General features: G+C 44.1%; 1 protein-coding gene across 2 annotated transcripts in view; it reads left to right on the top strand.

The window, feature by feature from the left end:
• Positions 1-13,524, top strand: part of SYNE1 (spectrin repeat containing nuclear envelope protein 1) — a 495,298-nt gene extending 481,774 nt beyond the window's left edge. For both annotated transcript variants that reach the window (XM_069598737.1, XM_069598738.1), the window contains 3 exons: positions 2,539-2,631; positions 4,040-4,098; positions 12,545-13,524. In XM_069598737.1, the coding sequence (XP_069454838.1) occupies positions 2,539-2,631; positions 4,040-4,098; positions 12,545-12,785 (393 nt within the window). In that variant the 3' untranslated portion in view covers positions 12,786-13,524. The remainder of the gene's footprint in view (positions 1-2,538; positions 2,632-4,039; positions 4,099-12,544) is intronic.
• The last annotated feature ends 6,624 nt before the right edge of the window (positions 13,525-20,148 follow it).

Raw genomic sequence — 20,148 nt, 5'->3', positions numbered from 1 at the left:
TCAGAATAGAGTGTCTTTTCTTTCAATCACTGCTCTTACAAATCTGTCTCAAAATAAAAAAGCGACTCGAAAACTTTCGTTAACAGGATACTACGTTTGATTCTGTTACATCCAAAAATCCTCTTGGAACTGTTACTGCTGACCCTGTTAGCACCATTATTATGGCATTTTATTTTACCCAGTTTATTTAAGAATGCATGTGCTTTCAGTAATACAGCAAGACGAGGTCACAAGCAACTGGCGCATGTGAGTTTCATATTCAGACCTTAGAAGGCATGAACTCGCCAGACACAGATGACAGTTAAGTCATCAGAAGTGTTCTCTATGAGCTTTTATTTATCTATTTACTTGTTTGTTTATCTCTTTATTTATTGGTGAATCTACTGCATCATATTAATATTGTTGGTTTTAAGAAATGCTTTCACAGGTAAGACTTCAGACATTCACTTGTGAAATCCTGTCATGAACACACAAACACGCTGCAGGCAACAGAACTATCTACTCCCAGTAACAGCAGGTGCCAGAAACAGTACAGTCTCTCTGATGCTAAAAGGGGTGGCTCTTGGATGACCGATGTGCTGTCTCTCCAGCCTGACCACCCTGCAGCTCTAAGGCAGATTCCATCACCCACTTCACGTCAGTGCATTCCTGTCACTGAGAAATAATAAAGCTTCAGTTCAGTTCAGTCGCTCAGTTGTGTCTGACTCTTTGCGACCCCATGAATTGCAGCACGCCAGGCCTCCCTGTCCATCACCAACTCCCGGAGTTTAACCCAAACTCACATCCATCGAGTCGGTGATGCCATCCAGCCATCTCATCCTCTGTCATCCCCTTCTTCTCCTGCCCCCAGTCCCTCCCAGCATCAGGGTCTTTTCCAATGAGTCAACTCTTCGCATGAAGTAGCCAAAAGTATTGGAGTTTCAGCTTTAGCATCAGTCCTTCCAATGAACACCCAGGACTGATCTCCTTTAGGATGGACTGGTTGGATCTCCTTGCAGTCCAAGGGATTCTCAAGAGTCTTCACCAACACCACAGTTCAAAAGCATCAATTCTTTGGTGCCCAACTTCCTTCATAGTCCAACTTTCACATCCATACATGACCACTGGAAAAACCATAGCGTTGACTAGATGGACCTTTGTTGGCAAAGTAATGTCTCCGCTTTTGAATATGCTATCTAGGTTGGTCATAACTTTCTTTCCAAGGAGTAAGTGTCTTTTAATTTCATGGCTGCAATCACCATCTGTAGTGATTTTGGAGCCCCCCAAGTAAAGTCTGACACTGTTTCCACTGTTTCCCCATCTATTTCCCAGTGAAGTGATGGGACCAAATGCCATGATCTTCATTTTCTGAATGTTGAGCTTTAAGCCAACTTCTTCACTCTCCTCTTTCACTTTCATCAAGAGGCTTTTTAGTTCCTCTTCACTTTCTGCCATAAGAGTGGTGTCATCTGCATATCTGAGGTTGTTGATATTTCTCCTGGCAATCTTGATTCCAGCTTGTGCTTCTTCCAGCCCAGCGTTTCTCATGATGTACTCTGCATAGAAGTTAAATAAGCAGGTTGACAATCTATAGCCTTGACGTACTCCTTTTCCTATTTGGAACCAGTCTGTTGTTCCATGTCCAGTTCTAACTGTTGCTTCCTGACCTGCATATAGCTTTCTCAAGAGGCAGGTCATGTGGTCTGGTATTCTCATCTCTTTCATAATTTTCCATAGTTTATTGTGATCCACACAGTCAAAGGCTTTGGCATAGTCAAGAAAGCAGAAATAGATGTTTTTCTGGAACTCTCTTGCTTTTTTGATGATCCAGGGGATGTTGGCAATTTGATCTCTGGTTCCTCTGCCTTTTCTAAAACTAGCTTGAACATCTGGAAGTTCACGGTTCACATATTGCTGAAGCCTGGCTTGGAGAATTTTGAGCATTACTTTACTAGCATGTGAGATGACAAAGCTTCAGGTGACCCAGTAATGACAGAGCTATTAAATACCTAGCTATTAAAACATAGCTATTAAATAAATACCTCTATTTTCCAGAAGGCCCAAACTCACAACCAGGAAAGCCCAACACACTAGAAGAATTAGGTTCTGTTTTTACTGCAACTTCCAATTCTGTTTTTCATTTGTTTTTTAAACTGGGGTATAGTTGCTTTACAGTGTTGTTAGTTTCTGCTGTTCGACTAAGTGAATCAGCTGTTTGCATACATGCATCCCTTCGTTCCTGGACCTCCCTCCCACTCTCCACCCCATCCCACTCCTCTAGGTCACCACAGAGCCCTGAGATGAGCTCCCTGGGTGATAAGGCAGAGTCCCACTAGCTATCTGTCTTACACGTGTATTTATGTCAATCCTAATCGCACAGTTCATCTGGTGTGCCCCCCACTCCCACATGTCCACACATGTCTTCTCTACATCTGCATTTCTATTCCTCCCCTTCTCTTTTTCCCAAAGATGGGGATAGGGTGGGAAATACTTTGCAGATCGCAAAGCCATCATGGCTCCGGGACGTGGCATCGTTAAGAGCATCTGTTTCTCACGTAGGATCTGTCTTCCTGGTCTTCTGCTGACGAACTGGACACCTCGGGATCTGTGAGTCCTACCTCAGGAAGAAGCACCCCAAACAGACAGAAAACGGTAACTTCCGACGGGTTACTTTCAGTTGGCCCAAGGGAGGGAACACGGGGGCGCGGCGGCCTTTGTACCTGACGCAGGGTCCAAGGGCTCTCCCCTTGCAGAGCAGGGGTCCCCAGGCAGCATGGGGTTGTCACTCAGTGACACAGAAGAGCTCTGTTTCCTCAGTCCTGCCTTGAACCCTCTCCACAAGCACTCAGGAGTGAAAAGAGCAGTTCTGCTTTTCAGAAGAATCAGGGTTCAACGTTGCAGTTCATAAGCAGGGAGACAAATTATTTTTCTTGCTCCAAGGGCCATTTCTAATAGAACGGTGCCCCTTGTCCCTTTGGCGGCCCCTCCCTTCAAACCACCACTGCCATAGTCCACCTCAGAAAGGTAGGCTCCACATAAAGGGGCGCCTCAGGCAGAGGTAGACAAAACCGAGCATCTCATGAGACCATGAGTTTATAAGACCAACGGGGGTTCTGCTGACTCTCAAGCAGAGAAGCTCCTGAAGGTGGTCTTGAAGGTTCTCTGCGATTGTATTGCCCCCAGAGCGGCACCAGCTCAAGATAACTCACGCACAAGGCCTGTTATGGGGCTGTCTCCCTGGCACACAATGAGGAAGAAAAGACCAGTTTTGGCCCCTGCTACCCTCTCTACCTTGATTTCTCTGTGTAATTAGAGGCTTGTTTTTTGTTTTGTTTTGTTTTTTTTCTGGTCTGGCTTTATGATTATATTCATTTTGATTATCATTCCATTTCTTTACTTTTTAGAAATATTGATTTCATTTGTATTTTTTTTGTTATAAACACTTAAATTCTATGCTGATAAATGTTATTATCTTTTTAGAATTTTTTTTTGTTTACTACATTCACTAGTTTCCTATAGATCCTAGTTTAAGAATGTGAAGGAATACTGGCTTTTCAAGTCAAATTTTAGCCTTTATTTGAAAATTTATTGAGTCTTCATCACTATACACAGAACAGTCTCACTTTATCATTATTTTTGACCTACCTGCCAAGAATTGTAATATTTCTCCAGTGTACTGGAAGATGAAAAACTATGTAAAGTACATTTGAAATCCGTCACGTAACTTATTGCAGTTTGTATTCATTGTAATTAAATATGCAGAGATCTTTGGGTGGTGTAGTCATTTATGTTTTTACCACGAAAAGGCGGGAAATGTCCCCTCTGTGATGTGCATGCCCAAAGCACCATCCATGTTTCTTCAGTGATGAATAATATAGATGTTCATTGATTTTGTTTCTTCAACCAAAGAAAAGCCAGTTTCCTTGATTCATGGGTACTGATCATTTTGTTTGATTTAAATTTCCTTTGCTGCACTTTTAGTTTAATTTTCATCAGTAGCTCGTCTTTATTTGCCTGGACTGAACATTCTTCTTTCTTTACCCCTGTTCATTGCAAACAGCCACGAGGCAAATGTAGTCTCTCACAGCCTGGACCCTCTGTCAACAGTCCACATAGCAGGTACCTTATTCTCCTGGTTTCCACACTGTTCTAGAACTCCAAGAGGATGATGAAAATTGTCCATGATTTAGTCAGGCCTGTATTTGGTCTTGAGAAACTACTCTTTTCAGTCCACACCCTTTCCTAATAAACTGAGAGAAAATTTTCTAAGTGGAAAGTACAAGAAAATCTCGGAGTGTAAAATATTTGGACCCCACCAAAATTTTGTTCAACTATACATAGGCCATCCAGTACTTTTCATCCGATGGTATTTATTCTGTGTCCTTGTAAAGATTCGACGTCACTGATGGCACAGTGCCATTTGGTTCATGGCAGAATTTTATCATCCTCTTTATTTCTAGATTTTACAATAAGATAGGTGATAGATCAATGAATTATTTTACCATCCCCAGAACCCACAAATCTGAATAAAATCTACTAACACCCCCAGCTTTTTATTTTATTTTCGTGTTTTATCCAGATGGTGGGTTTGGGAGTCTCAACATGGCAAGTCCTAATCTGATATCACTTAAAATTTATAAGCACCTTCTCTCTTCTGCTTCTCCTAAAACTCCTCTTCAGCCAGCACACACACTTACCTTCCTGACACTCGGCCAGCTCTTTCCCTCCGGAAACAAGAGCAGTCTCCCCCTGGCCCGGGGACCTCCAGATAGCCTCCTCACAGCTGCCGCTCTGCTTTATGCCTGGCTTCCAACAGTCCCTGTCTCTGCAGTTAGTGATGCTTTGCCTTCTTCGTTGTCGGTGTGATATCTGTGCCCCCAGCCCGTTCACTAATCAGTTCACATTTCCCCAGACAACTTTTTGAAAATGAAAATACTGTCCTTGGAAGCTGGCTCTTCATTCCAGTCGCCAGAAGTTCACTTTTAAAAGTGGTTTGTCTCACCACTGAGCTGGAATCTCAGTTCCTGGAAGGAGGGTGGGGGATGAGGAAGCGCACACAGGCCCTGAGTCAGAATGTTAGCTTTCCAGCTGTGTGCTAAAGGGACCAGCCTTTGCTTCTGGTCGTTTCCACTCAGCTGTGTAGTACAGAACAGATCATGATCTGCTTTCTGGTTTTAAGCTTCCCTTCACTATGTTTTGCCCTTTTTTTTTTTCTTTCCCTTTGGTTTGGTTTGATGACAGTATTGTGGGGCTTTTTCTGAGGGGGTGGTCTGTAACAAAATATCAATAATAAAACACGAATGGAGAAAAACTCATGGGGATTTTCGAAGATCACGATGGGCTTCTCCAGGTCCACTGATGTTTCCTTAGCCCCCTATAAAAAAAGACATCATGTACTATAGAGAGATCACTGTTTCATAACGTCCATCTTCTCGCCACAAATTACTGATGTGTCATGAACAGAGATGGGGCATCCTGTCCCCGCAGCATTCCTTTAAGGATACCAGAGATCGACTCTGTAGTTGACATAAATGATGGTGATGAGAAGGGGAAAAGCTCTTATGTTATTAACAGTATCCATACTGGTAGCAACTGCCCTTTGGTTCCCAATTTCCCCTGTTGTTTCAGACAGCCACCCGGCCTTATGAAATGTCAAAGGCCACATTTCTCAGGGCAGCAAGGGCTTCGATTCTCCTAATGGGGCTTTGCGGCTGGGACAGCCACGTTCTCACTGTGACATCCGCAAGGTGCCTTCAGCTCTGCTCTGTCCAGCACTGTTTATTAACATCTTTCTGAGCACACAGCACGGTGTCCACTTTGCTGCTTACAGGACCTGAAATACAAATAATCCTCACCTGAACGGCAAACGTCGGCAAACACCTTGGCAGGCGGATTGTGGTTAAACATTCTTGGATCCTTAACTCCTTGGCACCTCTCTTTGGGGTGTACCCACATGGACAATAACATGGAGAGTCTGCTGGGAAAGAATTAACTTCTCTCACAATCCAGGCTGTCATGGTGTTCCTTTACATTGGACTGGAGATTACCTCGCGTTTGATCTTGCACTGGTCCAGCAAACTTGGAAGGTTATTGCCAAAGCACAAACAGTTTAGAACATTGACCCCAGCCATCTGTGATGGGAAAATTTTAGGCATGTATTCTTTCTGAGAGCAAAGAGGCTGACTTGAAAGAAGCTGGGTATTTGTTTGAAGGGAGGGTTCTTATATTCTTATTGTGGTTTAAAGTCAGATATTAAGAATATCCGTTGTTTGCCTCCTGTATATTTCAGATTGATTCTAGAGCCATTGTTCTCTGTTTTCTTACATGCTATTCTAGGGCTAACAATGGATTGATCCCAGTGTTTACCATACACCTACTATGTTGAGGCCCAGGACCCACAAAATTAATACAATAGGCTTCCTGTCATAAAAGAATAGCGATATGTCAGAATCTAGGGATTCCCTAAGTCAAGACTCTTTAATATTCAAAACATCTGAAAAACATTTGAAAGCATACATTCCCAATAACTATTCACAATTTTTGAAATTAAAATACTTAAGATGCATGGCTTTTTGAAGCCATGTTTATGATGGCCCAGCTGACACTTTTTCTCCAGTTTTGATATGAAATTATCTAACCTGAGAGCCAATGACTATTCAAAATTCTCCTATAGATTAGTTGAAGTTCACACATGGGAAGATTCTACTCCAATTTCCTGCAAGACAAAGGAAAAACTCCTCCATAGTCTGCATAGAGGGAAATGATGACTTCATTCCAAAGCTGAGAATTTAACATGTAAATCTTCCCTGGGCGTCTTTAGTCTTTGGCACCTTCTACACAAAGAGCTGAGACAGAATAAGTGGCGAATGACTGGCTGAGACACTGAAACAGGGAAAAAGGACCTCATTTTTAAATGTGTTCAAGGGAGCTTTTAAGCAGGCACAGTGGGGTTTTCACACGCACATGAGGGCCTCACTGTAAACACTGGTCAATTTCTTGTGGAATTTTTTTTTTTTTTCAGGTCTTTTCTGTCCTGCCCTGGGGATTTATTTATTCAAAGCTCTCAAAGGCCTCAGCCTAAAACAACCTTGTCCCCAAGGCAGGCTAGACGCCCTGGCATAGGACAGTTAGTTATAGGGGCAGGCTCCACTATGTTTCTTTCATATTTTGAGGTCTCCATTCACAGTGTTTCCGGGGAACAAGTAAGACACTTCGGAAAAATACATCACCTCTTTGAAAGTACTGCTATAAATCAGGACTGTTTCCCTGGAAGAAAAGCCTGAATCTAGCAATTTCCCTAAGGATGTGAGTCAGCACACCCTTGCTTTAATCATACAGATAAGAATGATAAGTTGCTGACATTTATTTAGCATTTAGTGTATCCTAAGGGCCATGCTAAGCGTTATATATCTGTTATCTCATTTCCTTATTTAATCCTCCCAACATGTTCATTCCCAATTTTATAGACAAGGATATCAGGAAATAGAGGCATGAAGATGTAGAATTTGAAACCAAGTCTCTCTTACTCTGAATCCTAGCTTGTTAACCACTCCACCCAACTGTAGGCTGTTAATGGGGGTGTGTGCGGGTGTGTGTGTGCGTATGTGTGCGCGCGTGCATATGTGCTCAGTCACGAAGTCATGTCCGACTCTTTGCAACCCCGTGGACTCTATAGCCCACCAGGCTCCTCTGTCCATGGGATTTCCCAGACAAGATACCTGAGTGGGTTGCCATTTCCTTCTCTAAGGGATCTTCCCGATTCAGGGATTGAACCTGCTTCTCCTGCATTGGCAGGCGATTCTTTACCAATGCACCACCACCTGAGAGGGTTACTTGAAACAACAGTTTCAGGGCTGGGGCTACCGTGGGCTGCCTGAGATAGCTTTGGACCAGCCAGGATATTCATTTTGGAATAAGAGGAGACGCACCCTAAGTGGATTCTGAAAATTTGTCTTCTGAACCACATACCCAGGGAATAAAGATCACTCACACAAGAACGGACAAGATCATGGACAACCTGATATTTCCTCACAAAATTTTCTATTCCTTTGCTGCCAGTGTTTGCTCACAAGTTACAAAATGAGTTGAAAGTGTCTTTTCATTTGTGTTTCAGTGACATATGCACAGAATTTACTCATTTTATTTCCTTGGTGACATAAAATTTTTGAGATGAGTTGCACTCCACGTGCACACTCTCTCCTTAGGCTTCTCACAGCCCTTCTGAGACTTTCTTTGCTGTGGTGTGTTCATAGGTAGGGGCTTCCCTGGTGGCTCAGCTAGTGAAAAATCTGCCTGCAATGCAGGAGACCTGGGTTTAATTCCTGGGTTGGGAGAATCCCCTGGAGAAGGAAATGGCTACCCACTCCAGTATTCTGGCCTGGAGAATTCCATTGAGAATTCCAGTATTCTGGCCAAAATTTCCACAATTGCACATATTTTGGGAAAGAGATGAAACAATGCCTAGGCAGTATTTTTACCCTCAAATTTGAATGAGTGAGGGGAGTGAGAAAAATTATAAAATAAATGTTTACTTGTAGAGAATAAGCATGTTTTTGCAGGACAAGGTTACCCGAAATATCTCCATTGATTAAGTTCCTTAAGCAAGCTTACACATTTCGTTTTTCCTCTGTCAACACAGCCTCCACCACATCTGTTTGTAGAGTAAGGCCCTTGGAAAGGGATGAGTGAGAGCTCTTTGTTCTTCCTCCTGTCAGATTCCCCAAGACTCTGAAACTTAATTGAATTTAGATTAATAGATTAAATATTAAAAGTACTCACTTACTTGGTATCATTAACCTGCTAGTATTAATACTAGAAGGGACAGGTTCATCCTAAGGAGAGAGAACTTTGGGACTGTTGAAACCTTAGTAATTGCCCCACGCAGGTAGCATTGTTTTCAGTAGACCAACTGGACATTTCCAAGAGCAGTCAACTGCATGGAAAATCACTAAGCACCGTGTGTTCTCTTTGTCCCCATCTTAGCCCATTATTTCTACCCAGGTTGGCATTCTTCAACATTAGAAAGCTTGCACTAATTAAATGTTAATACGGAATGCTCTGATGCTGTTAAATGTGCCATGTCCTTCAGTAGACTCTACAGCATCTGAGCCTGTCATCCAAAGATGGTGACCTTGTCTTGCTTTTCTCAGGAGTGGACTAGTCAATGTGTAGCCCTTGTTTTGATCTCAGTCTTTGGCTTAATTGTTCAAAGAAGCTAATAATTGACAAACAGGCTGTTCAGCTCTGTCAGTCAGATTCTTAATGATATGCATGAATCTGCCCATCACTAACGTCCTGAAGTGTCTCCTAAAGAAAAAAGTCAGTTTGAAATCTCCCTCATTTTATTTAGATATTGAATAATAAGGAAACGTGGAGCTCTCTTTTGTGTTTTAAATTGTCAGACAGCTGACAGACGGAGAGTGTTATTCACCAGGGCCTATTTTCAGATCATTCAGTCCGGAGCTCATGGGTGACTGTCTCTTCCTTCTCCAGACACTTTAAACCACTGAATTCATAAACTGTCAGAACCAAGAAGTTTTAGGAGATTAATGCACTCTCATCTTTGCAAATGAGAAAACTGAAGGCCAGAGAGATTAAATTACTTGCCCACAGTTGTACAGCTGCCTTAAAATAGAATGTCCCTGTGTCCATATACTGACCTGGTGGTCTCTGTAAAGCTGTGAGGCTTTATGATTAAAAGCATTTATTCTAGACATGAGGAAACCACTCACCTCCAAGTATTTTAAGATATTGCCTTCTTTGCCTCTACATGGGAGATACCCATGATGTAAATATGACCTGGATGGCCTTCATTCATGCCACCAAACAGCAAAACATTACAGAGACACGCTGCTGAAGCTCTTCCTTTTTTATTTTTTTTTTTACTTTTTGGCTGCATCTTGAGGCATGTGGAACCTTAGTTCCCTGACCAGTGATCGAACCTGCATCCCCTGCATTGGAAGGTCTTAACCACTGGATCACCAGGGAAGTCCATACAGCTCCTCCTTTAACTGTCAACTGGGGCAAGTGATTTACTCTATTTATAAATCCTAAGTTCTAAAAGTTAGAATACCAGAGTTGACATTTTCATTCTGTGCCATGCTAGCTCTGTAACCTCGAGTGGGTTGCCTAACTTCTCTGTGCCTCCTTTATGTCGGCTATAAAATGAAGGTGGGACAGGAACACCGAGGACTGCTGTGGGGATGAAGCGAGAGACAAATGCTTCTGTTATCCCCCAGTTAGAAGATTAAATGTGAACTTTTGTTAGTTATTTATCTACAAAATCAGAAGATGGATTAGCTACTCTAAAGCTTTATCTCAGGAAAAATATTTTACAGTTAGGTAGCTAGAGAAAGTTCTATTTAACAGATATGTGATAGACCGCTTTTATGCCCTGGCTCAGGAAGATCCCCTGGAGAAGGTAATGGCAAGCCAGTCCAGTGTTCTTGTGCCTGGGAAATCCCATGGACAGAGAAGCCTGGCAGTCTGCAGTCTATGGGGTCACAAAGAGCCAGAGGTGACTGAGCATGCACGCACACAGCATATCTTCACAAAACAGTGTTTCTGAGGATTGGTCCTAGCAGAGGGCAGTTAATCAATTTGACCACTAGATGGTGATTGAACTCTTGTGGCCTCCCAGTTGGTAACCTCTTTACCTTCACCAATTACTAGAAGACATAAAGTGTATAAAACATGGAGCTTGCAAGTTGGAAGCCTGTCTAGTCTAATTTGAAGGATTTGAAGAAGAGGTTGTAGCATAGAGGTGAAGTCAGTTGTTCAAGGTTTGTAGACCGGAAAAGAACACAGTCCCAATTTAGGCCAGGGGTCTGTTTTTTTCAATCACGCTCTGAGAGCTGCAATAGAAACCCGGTATAGTACACGGCTGCTCAGAGCTTCTACAGGGCTGGTCTAGACTGTTTCACGTATTTCTTTGTGAATTTAATGAAAGAGTTTTGAGTAGTCCCTCTGTTCCCTTTTAAGGGGATTACTTCTGTTTTTTATCTTAACATTTTCTTTGATGCCACTCCTCACTGATAATGGTGTAATCTGGCTTCCGAAATTAATAGCTAAGAAGGTAACTCTGATAGCTCAGTTGGTAAAGAATCCGCCTGAGATGCAGGAGACCCCAGTTCAATTCCTGGGTGGGGAAGATCCACTGGAGAAAGGACACGCTACCACTCCGGTATTCTTGGGCTTCCCTTGTAGCTCAGCTGGCAAAGAATCTGCCTGCAATGAGGGAGACCTGGGTTCGATCCCTGGGTTGGGTAGATCCCCTGGAGAAGGGAAAGGTTATCCACTCCAGTATTCTGGCCTGGAGAATTCCATGGACTGCATAATCCCTGGGGTCTCAAAGAGTCGGACATGACTGAGTGACTTTCACTCTTTTTTTCAAGGTAGCTGGAGAGTGTTTTCTCATGAGATAAGCATACAGAGTAACCAATACAGTGTTCATACCTGTGTGCCTCTCCTGTGGTCTCACAATCAATGCCCTTACCATCAAACCATTAGAGAATTCAGTCTAGGTGTGGGGAGGGGGTCTCCTTGGTACATCTGTTCTTTCTGCTTCTGCAATGTTGCGTGTGTGTGTGTGTGTGTACACAATTCCTCTTGTAAATAACATTGCTTTCCTCCTCTTCTGCACTAGTAACCAAAACATTAATGGATGCTTACAAAGAGAAAGCAGTACCCCCCACCCAGAGCCTCTTTCCATATTCAGTGTTTCACAGGCAGTCTTTCTTATGAATTCTGAAGTTCATGCTTCATCTCTAATGCACTGTTTCAAAAGTAGATGGGGAAATTTAAGGAGATAGAAAAAAGTGGAACATTGGGTCTAGAAGGAGCCTTCAAGGCACAATCTATCTTCAGAAACAGTGTGTCTGTTTCCCAAATTGATGGAGCCAGTGCCAGAAGGATCACCCTGGATTCAGTGTCATTCAGCACCTGCGTTGTGTAGACTGACTCCACTGCCACGCTTATTCTTACAGCCTTGGAATCCGCTAATGTTAGGGCCAGTCGCTGACTCAGTGCAAGATGAAACCAGGGTATACTCTAAGGTTAATTCAACTCTGTGGGTCTGTGCAAAATGACTGCAGCTGTCCTTGTCCTTGCTACACGGACTCTGGCACGTCCAGGACTGCTAGACGGGAGGAAGACCTTGTGTCATCCTGACAGCCACTAATTGTGCCTAATGTTGCTCTTGATATTCTTACACCAAAAATGTACTGCATCAAACATCTACATTTTAATTATCCCGGGTCTACTTAATTTATGCTGGTGGAGTGTGTGTAAAGCAATTATCTTTGTTGGAAAAGGTTTTGCCAAATGGAGGGGTGGAATTTGCACCCAGTTAGTTACTGTTAACTGACTAAATGTCTGCTTTCCATCAGTGCAGTCTCCAAACAACTCTTCATTTGGTGGTGGGTAGATCACCTGGGTTTACTGCAGAAGACTGGCAGCTAACTGCCAGGTTGGGTTGTGTTCAGCCTAACCGAAGGGGAGGAAGCAAACAGCAGCATCCACCCAACACTGCAGATACTTGAGTTATTGATGTCGATTCTTCTCTCAGGTCCATAAAAGGTGGCTCCGATTCCTCCCTTTCTGAGCCTCGGCCAGCCCGGTCCGGCCGAGCCTTCCTGTTCAGAGTCCTCCGAGCGGCTCTTCCTCTTCAGCTTCTCCTGCTGCTTCTCATTGGGCTGGCCTGCCTAGTCCCGATGTCAGAGGAAGACTACAGTTGTGCCCTCTCCAACAATTTTGCCCGATCATTCCACCCCATGCTCAGATACACAAACGGCCCTCCTCCTCTCTGAATCAAGCAGATGTTCTCTACAGCTTGCTGCTGGTCGCCTAAGGAGGAATTTGGCCCAGGGTGATCCCAAATGAGCAAAGAGAAGACGTGAGTCTTGGCGGATGCCTTCGGTACGGCTGCTGATGCCCACCTCCACCTCCCATGTGTGCAAATCACAGCTTCGGAGGTGACGTTAAATGTTGATGGGGGAGGACACATAGAGGACAGAGCTGGGAAGAAATTCTGATTGAGCCTCAGCACTCAAGAGTCAAGATTTCTACCATTCCCTGGACACGTGAACTCTGGGCCCTTGGCCCATCCTGTGTGTACCCAGGGACTTCCGGAGACTATCTGGGCAGCTTTCCCATGGTGCTGCTCCATCCATTCAACAAGTGATGCTACCTGAGCATCACACTGGCATCGAACAATCTACCAGCCAACCAGTGCTGAAGAGATTTGAAGACCCTGAAACACACAGTTTTTAAGAGCTTATATGGCAGCTTCCTTTTTACCTTGTTTTCTTTGGGGGCATGATGTTCTAACCTTGCAATTAGAAGCACAAGCTGTAAATCTGAAAAGGCACTTTTTTTTAAAGGTATAAAGAAATGTTGGATGTAATAAATAAAAATCATGGAAGGCTTTATGTGAAAAAAAAGTTGAATGTTATAGTAAAAGAAATGATATTTATGTATGTACAGTTTGCTAAAGCCAAGTTTTGTTTGTATCAATTTATTTGCATTTATTACAGATACTATGAAATATTTTGTCTGTGCTTTTTTTTTCCTTCCTAAAGAAATGACTCTAAATTTCCCTATTAAGCAGGCACTTCTCAGAATGCAACTTGCTGCTGCTGCTGCTGCTAAGTCGCTTCAGTTGTGTCCAATTCTGTGCGACCCCATAGATGGCAGCCCACCAGGCTCCGCCGTCCCTGGTATTCTCTGGGAAAGAATACTGGAGTGGGTTGCCATTTCCTTCTCCAATACATGAAAGTGAAAAGTGGAAGTGAAGTCACTGTCGTGTCCGACTCCTAGCATTCCCATGGACTGCAGCCTACCTGACTCCTCTGTCCATGGGATTTTCCAGGCAGAGTACTGGAGTGGGTTGCCATTGCCTTCTCCAGAATGCAACCTAAATTATCTTTCTTTTGTAGAATAAATGAAGCTGAAACATAAGCGTATGTTTAAAAAAAAAAAGGAAAGAAGGATGAACAGAGGTAGTGCATATTTAGACAGAGAGAACTCTGGATAACTTCTCCCTTCTCCTTCCAGGGCCAGTCACATCTCCCAGCTATCTCCCAGGTGCCTCCCAGCATCTTTCATACCTTTCCTCTTCTCCTTTCTTTTCTGTTCTCTGTGCACAATTGGAGCAACCACCTGTGAGCTCCTGACTGAGGCCCCTTCTCCATTCCATCCCAAGGTTTACTGAAAAAACCATGGGAATATCCCTGAAGCACGCTTTCATTCAGACCCCTTCTTTGCTCCAGAATCTTGTTTTCATCATCTAGCAAAGGAAATAGAATTTTAGTTTGTCATTCAAGTCCTCAGACAGTCAGATTTTATTCTGTCCATCTCAGTTTGCCAACTCGCGGCTCTCATGGAGCTGTTTGGTGCTCGTGGTCATATAATCCACCATTGAGTAATCAAAGTAGGAAGATTTATTTAAAATCCAAGTTTCTGACTTCTCTTGTGAGTGGAAAGCTCACATGTCCTGGACACATATTCCCACATGACAGTAATAGCTGGAGCGATGTGACCGCTTTCCTTTGAAGAACAGAGGAGACAGTTACTACATTTGCACAAACGGCCCATGAGTCTCCCTCATTACCTGCACCAGCCTAACTCCCAGAATTACTTAGTTTACGAATCCTGCTCTAAACTAAGAATTTAAACCCAACTGAGAAACTCAGAATTACCTGGAATTTCCTTCCATAGTTTTCATGTTGTTCATAGCCTGTGTGCCTTCTTACCTAGGGGTTCAGAGGTTTTTTTAGGCTTTCTGATTTCTGGGCTCACAGCAGACCTTCTAATTAAGTCTCTGGGGGTCCAGCCTGGGAGCTGACATTTTAAACAGATGCCTGAGGTGGTTTTTAACCCTGTGAAGTGAAAGTCGCTCAGTCGTGTCCGACTATTTGCGAACCCATGGACTATACAGTCCTTGGGGTTCTCCAGGCCAGAATACTGGAGTGTGTAAGTGTTCCCTTCTCCAGGGGATCTTCCCAACCCAGGGATTGAGCCCAGGTCTCCTGCATTGCAGGCAGATCCTTTACCAGCTGAGCTATGAGAGAAGCCCCGTTTTTTGGTGGTAGTGGTGGTGGGTTTTTTTTTTTTTTTTTAAGTCTTACTAACTGTTGAAAAGCACTCCTCTATACCATCTTAGCTCCAACTTTTTGTTCTCGCTACTCATTCTTTCCTGCCTCACAAGCCTCAGCTCACAAGCCACCTCCCTGTTGCCTTTGCAGATCACTGTTAGACTGACTTCCCTGGACTGAACTTACCTCCCATGGTATACTTCTGCTCTATAATGTCAAGTTAGTCCTTCTTTCCCGCTCAGGGACCAGATCGGAGGTGAGATGTTCTTTTCTAAAGAAGACACACACCTGTGTATCACGATTTCTCTTTCTGCTTCTGGGAAGGCTGTGAGCAGTGGTGGACACTGGAGTTGAAGGATGCCCTGTGCCCTCCTCTGAGGTGGTTCCTCTTCAGTTGGGCTCTTCCCTCACTTCCCAGTCACCCCAGCTCTGGATACCTGGAGGCCCTGGGCTTGTTTCTAGAGCAGTCTGGCTTTTGAAGAGACATGTGTCGCCAGTTATGGAAATCACCACACAAGGAGGCCTCAGTCATGGTGGAGACCAGCCCACAGCCTTCAGAGTCACTTCTCCACATGGCAGTTAACTGACTTAACTACGCATTCCCCATCACCGAAGGGTCATATATTAAATGTGGCTGAGAAAGTGATGTAGCTTTGACTAAGACAAGTCTTCAAGTCCCATTTCTGCCTTTCTAAAACCCTGTGAAACACTGAACAGAAGGCATCATGTGTGTTTCTATTAAATATTTTCAAGACTTAGAGGAAAGGACATTGGAAAAGGACAGAAATGGGAATCCCCTGTAAGAGTAAACTTAAAACCATGAGGTGCTGTCTTCCCCCAGATGGCAACGTGACCCGTCCAGCAAGGACCAAACCAGCCACAGATAAGACGAGTATTTCTGTCTAGAGTCTCCATGCCTAATGAAGGAGGGGACACGGTACCATTTGGAGCATCCTCGCCTGTCCCAGCAGCTTCCCTGGTAGCAGAGAGAGAGATGGTCAGTGAAGGCTTTGTGGATGAGAAAGGGGCTTTGGAAGAATTTTAAGGGACTAGAAGGACACTGATGGCTGTTAAAGAGGCTCTGACTTCCACAGTAGGGATTGTCCAAAGCCCGGCTGTGGCCCAGAGTTAGGGAGTCATGCCCCCCACCAAGTGGTGAGTCAGGAAGGGCCTGGTGAAGAGATGAAGGGTAGGATTAATAATATCTTGGTAATGGAGTCTGCACAAACAGAAAATGTTAGAAAAACTGAGGGAAGAAAAAACCCATAAACCTAGGATGAAGAGGGAAAAATAAAGAGTTAAAACTAAAAGTAGTGACTTACTGAAACGTCCACGGAGAGGTGCAAGGTTTTTGTGGAAACTGTGCCCAGGGAGCAGGAATGTTGCCTCCTGGAAAACGGGGCAGCTCAGTTTCCCTTGTTTTTGTAAGAACTGAGAAGAGATGCCTTCAAAAGTCTTGGATGGGCAGTTCAGCAAGCCGAGGGCCGAGATTTACTGTCAAAAGACAGGTGGGGCCAGACAGATTTACAGCCTGTGCCCTAGGGCCAAATATTAAGAAATTAGAGCTACAAAATTTTATTGGCAAGCCAGTTAAGAGATCATAAAAAAAAGAAAGGTGGAGGGAATAGATTTATGAGAGCTGATCACGACTAGAAAAGCAGGGTCTCTAGCTGGTCTGGATGGACCAGAGAGCAGTCCCAGTAGCTGGGTTCCCTGCCCCCGCCCACCAGTCCACTGTCACCAAATATACCCCTAGGGACTTAGACAGAAATCAAACTCTCTGAGAGGATATGCTGAATAGAACCCCAAATCCCCAAGCATAGCAACATACACTCACATCACAAGTATGTATTAAATGCCCGGTGGAGAAGGCAATGGCACTTCACTCCAGTACTCTTGCCTGGAAAATCCATGGACAGAGGAGCCTGGTAGGCTGCAGTCCATGGGATCGCTAAGAGTCGGACATGACTGAGCGACTTCACTTTCACTTTTCACTTTCATGCATTGGAGAAGGAAATAGCAACCCACTCCAGTGTTGTTGCCTGGAGAATCCCAGGGACCGGGGAGCCTGGTGGGCTGCCGTCTATGGGGTCTCACAAAGTCGGCCACGACTGAAGCGACTTAGCAGCAGCAGCAGTGGGTGGCAAAGATGCTTCAAACTCTTCCGGAGTCAAGTTGCAGCTGAGCCCTCATCCCTTACTGTGTCATTACCCATTAAAATGCCATCCCTGGGCCTTTGACATACAAGAGCATCTGTATTTTCCTCCGCCCATTCTGTCCTGAAATTGGGGATAAAGGATAAATGAGGACACTAGAAGGGAACCAAACAGAAGCAATCTCTAATTTGGAAGAGAAAAGGGAAATTAAGCCTGGCTTGCTCTGTCTTTAGGTTCTGTCAACCATTTTCCTCTCCTTTGCCATCTTTGTCACCTGGACGATGTCACAGAGGGGTGTTTTTTGAAAGAGTCTGTGGACGTGGAGGCAGGTAGAGTGGTTTGCAAGCACACAGAGGCAATTTCCGGCTGAGTCAGATGCAGCACTAAGACGTTAATTTGAGTGAGAGAAGGTGCTTCACCCAGAGTGGCCGTTATAGTTTTAGATTTAATAATACATTGTGATAATTGTGACCGACTGTTGTACCTCAAGTAACCCAGAGATGATGAAACCTAAAAGGAATGACTTTTATGCTTCAGTTTCTGGCTCCTCACTGACCTGTCCCTCAGAGTTTTAAAATATCCACCAGAAATCTATTTGGGAATATCACAGAGGGGCATAAACTCAGGGAGAACCCTCCTCATTCAGATGAGCAAGTGAAGGAACTGGGGACCCTGGGGGGACACTTCCGGGAGCCTGTTCTCTGCAGGGCAGCTGAGGGCTTCTCAGACAGAGGGGGAGTTCTGTCTGCTATTGGGTAGAAGGTGGGAAGCAGAGGAATTCACTTGAACTCTGTGGTCAGGCAGGAGCATCTTGGAAGGCTAAGGAAGTCGGAAAGTTGAAAATTGGCTAATGAAAAACAGGGCGATATGCCGTAACACAGGCCGAACAACGAGGAACATTTAATCTGGGGAACCAAGGATGCCAGTGGGACTTGGACATAATCTATCTAAAATATGGTCATAGTAAAAGGACTCAGATGCAGTTTTTTTCTCTTTTTACCTGTTACCTAATACAGAAGCAGGATCATAACAGAATATAGAAAGCCCAGTTGTATCAGGAGAAGAAAGAAAAGTCCTGGGTCAGCTGCACAGATGCCTGCATCTGATGCCATAGGTGGTCTAGAAGAAATCCAAATCTCCCAGAGGAATCCTCACATCAGGGCCTCACAGATGCATGTTCCCAGCCCAAGCTTAAATCCTGCTGGACACATTCTTGAGGCAGTGAGTGGCTGGACACAGAAAGTGAAGCTGCCAAACAGCTGCCAACACCAAGGACAGGTCCAGACCATTACCCTCAACCCCAAACCACCTGGCGCAGCACACCTCCCACCTCCGATGCCACACCTCCTTGTGGGATTTACAGGTTGACCAGAAATGGTAGGGATGCATCATGCTACAAGCAGTCTGTCCAGGCCAGTGGCGTTTCCAGTGTGGTCCAGCTCAGCTAGACTTCCCTGTAGCTCAAATGGTAAAGAATCTGCCTGCAATGCAGGAGACCCGGGTTCAATCCCTGGGTCGGGAAGATCCCTGGAGAAGAGAATGGCAACCCACTCCAGTGTTCTTGCCAGGAGAATCCCATGGACAGAGAAGCCTGGTGGGCTACAATCCGTGGGGTCACAAAGAGTCAGACACGACTCAGTGTTATAGCCAGAGCAGCAGCATCAGAGTTACCTGGAAACTTCTGCCCATTGTTGGCTCTAGAGCTGGGTTTCCAAGCCACCACTGTCCTGGATTTCCTTGTCTTGGAACCCTTTAACTCTCACCAGCTGCCACAACACCACGCTGTGTACACAACCTCCCCCACCGACTTGTAATGTCAACTTCATCCAATAATAGGTTTCTGTATAAAACAGGACTTTTTTATTCTGGACTTTGTCTTGTGTTCTTGATCTACTTTTCCATTGCCGTCTTAATTATATTAGTGGTATGTAGTTAATTGTATTAGCAGCATATCATTATATTAAGAGCTGCCGCTGCCACTAAGTCACTTCAGTCGTGTCCGACTCTGTGCGACCCCATAGACGGCAGCCCACCAGGCTCCCCTTTCCCAGGGATTCTCCAGGCAAGAACACTAGAATGGGTTGCCATTTCCTTCTCCAAAGCATGAAAGTGAGAAGTGAAAGTGAAGTCGCTCAGTCGTGTCTGACCCTCAGCGACCCCATGGACTGCAGCCTTCCAGTCTCCTCCGTCCACGGGATTTTCCAGGCAAGAGCACTGGAGTGGAGTGCCATTGTCTTCTCTGATATTAGGAGCAGTATATAGTATAACTGAATGTAGTAATAATGTATATATGCAACTATATATCCGAGAAGGCGACGGCACCCCACTCCAGTACTCTTGCCTGGAAAACCCCATGGACGGAGGAGCCTAGTAGGCTGCAGTCCATGGGGTCGCTGAGGGTCGGACACGACTGAGCGACTTCACTTTCACTTTTCACTTTCATGCATTGGAGAAGGAAATGGCAACCCACTCCAGTGTTGTTGCCTGGAGAATCCCAGGAACAGAGGAGCCTGGTAGGAGGCCATCTATGGGGTCTCACAGAGTTGGACACAACTGAAGTGACTTAGCAGCAGCAGCAGCAGCAACTATATATAAATATAAGCTATATAATAATATTAATAATGATATAGTATAAATTATGATATAATAGTATATGATATATACTATTGATAGATATACTAATGATAAATAGTATAGATTATATTAATTATTATTTTAAATAATTTTGTTTTAAATTTATTTTAATATTGATTATTTTATTATTTTATTAATTATTAAATTATTTTATTATTTTTTAAGTTTTTCAGTGGTTTTTAATATATTCACAGAATTGTGCAAACAATGCCATTGTCAATCTTAGAACATTGCATCACTTCAAAAAAAACTTCATGGGATGAACTGAGAGAGTAACGTTGAAACAT

The sequence above is a fragment of the Ovis canadensis genome, chromosome 8, assembly GCF_042477335.2.
Source record: "Ovis canadensis isolate MfBH-ARS-UI-01 breed Bighorn chromosome 8, ARS-UI_OviCan_v2, whole genome shotgun sequence".
NCBI classification, from domain to species: Eukaryota; Metazoa; Chordata; class Mammalia; order Artiodactyla; family Bovidae; genus Ovis; species Ovis canadensis.
The sequence above is the reverse complement of the archived record's forward strand: the minus strand, read 5'-3'. Positions and strand labels throughout refer to the sequence as shown.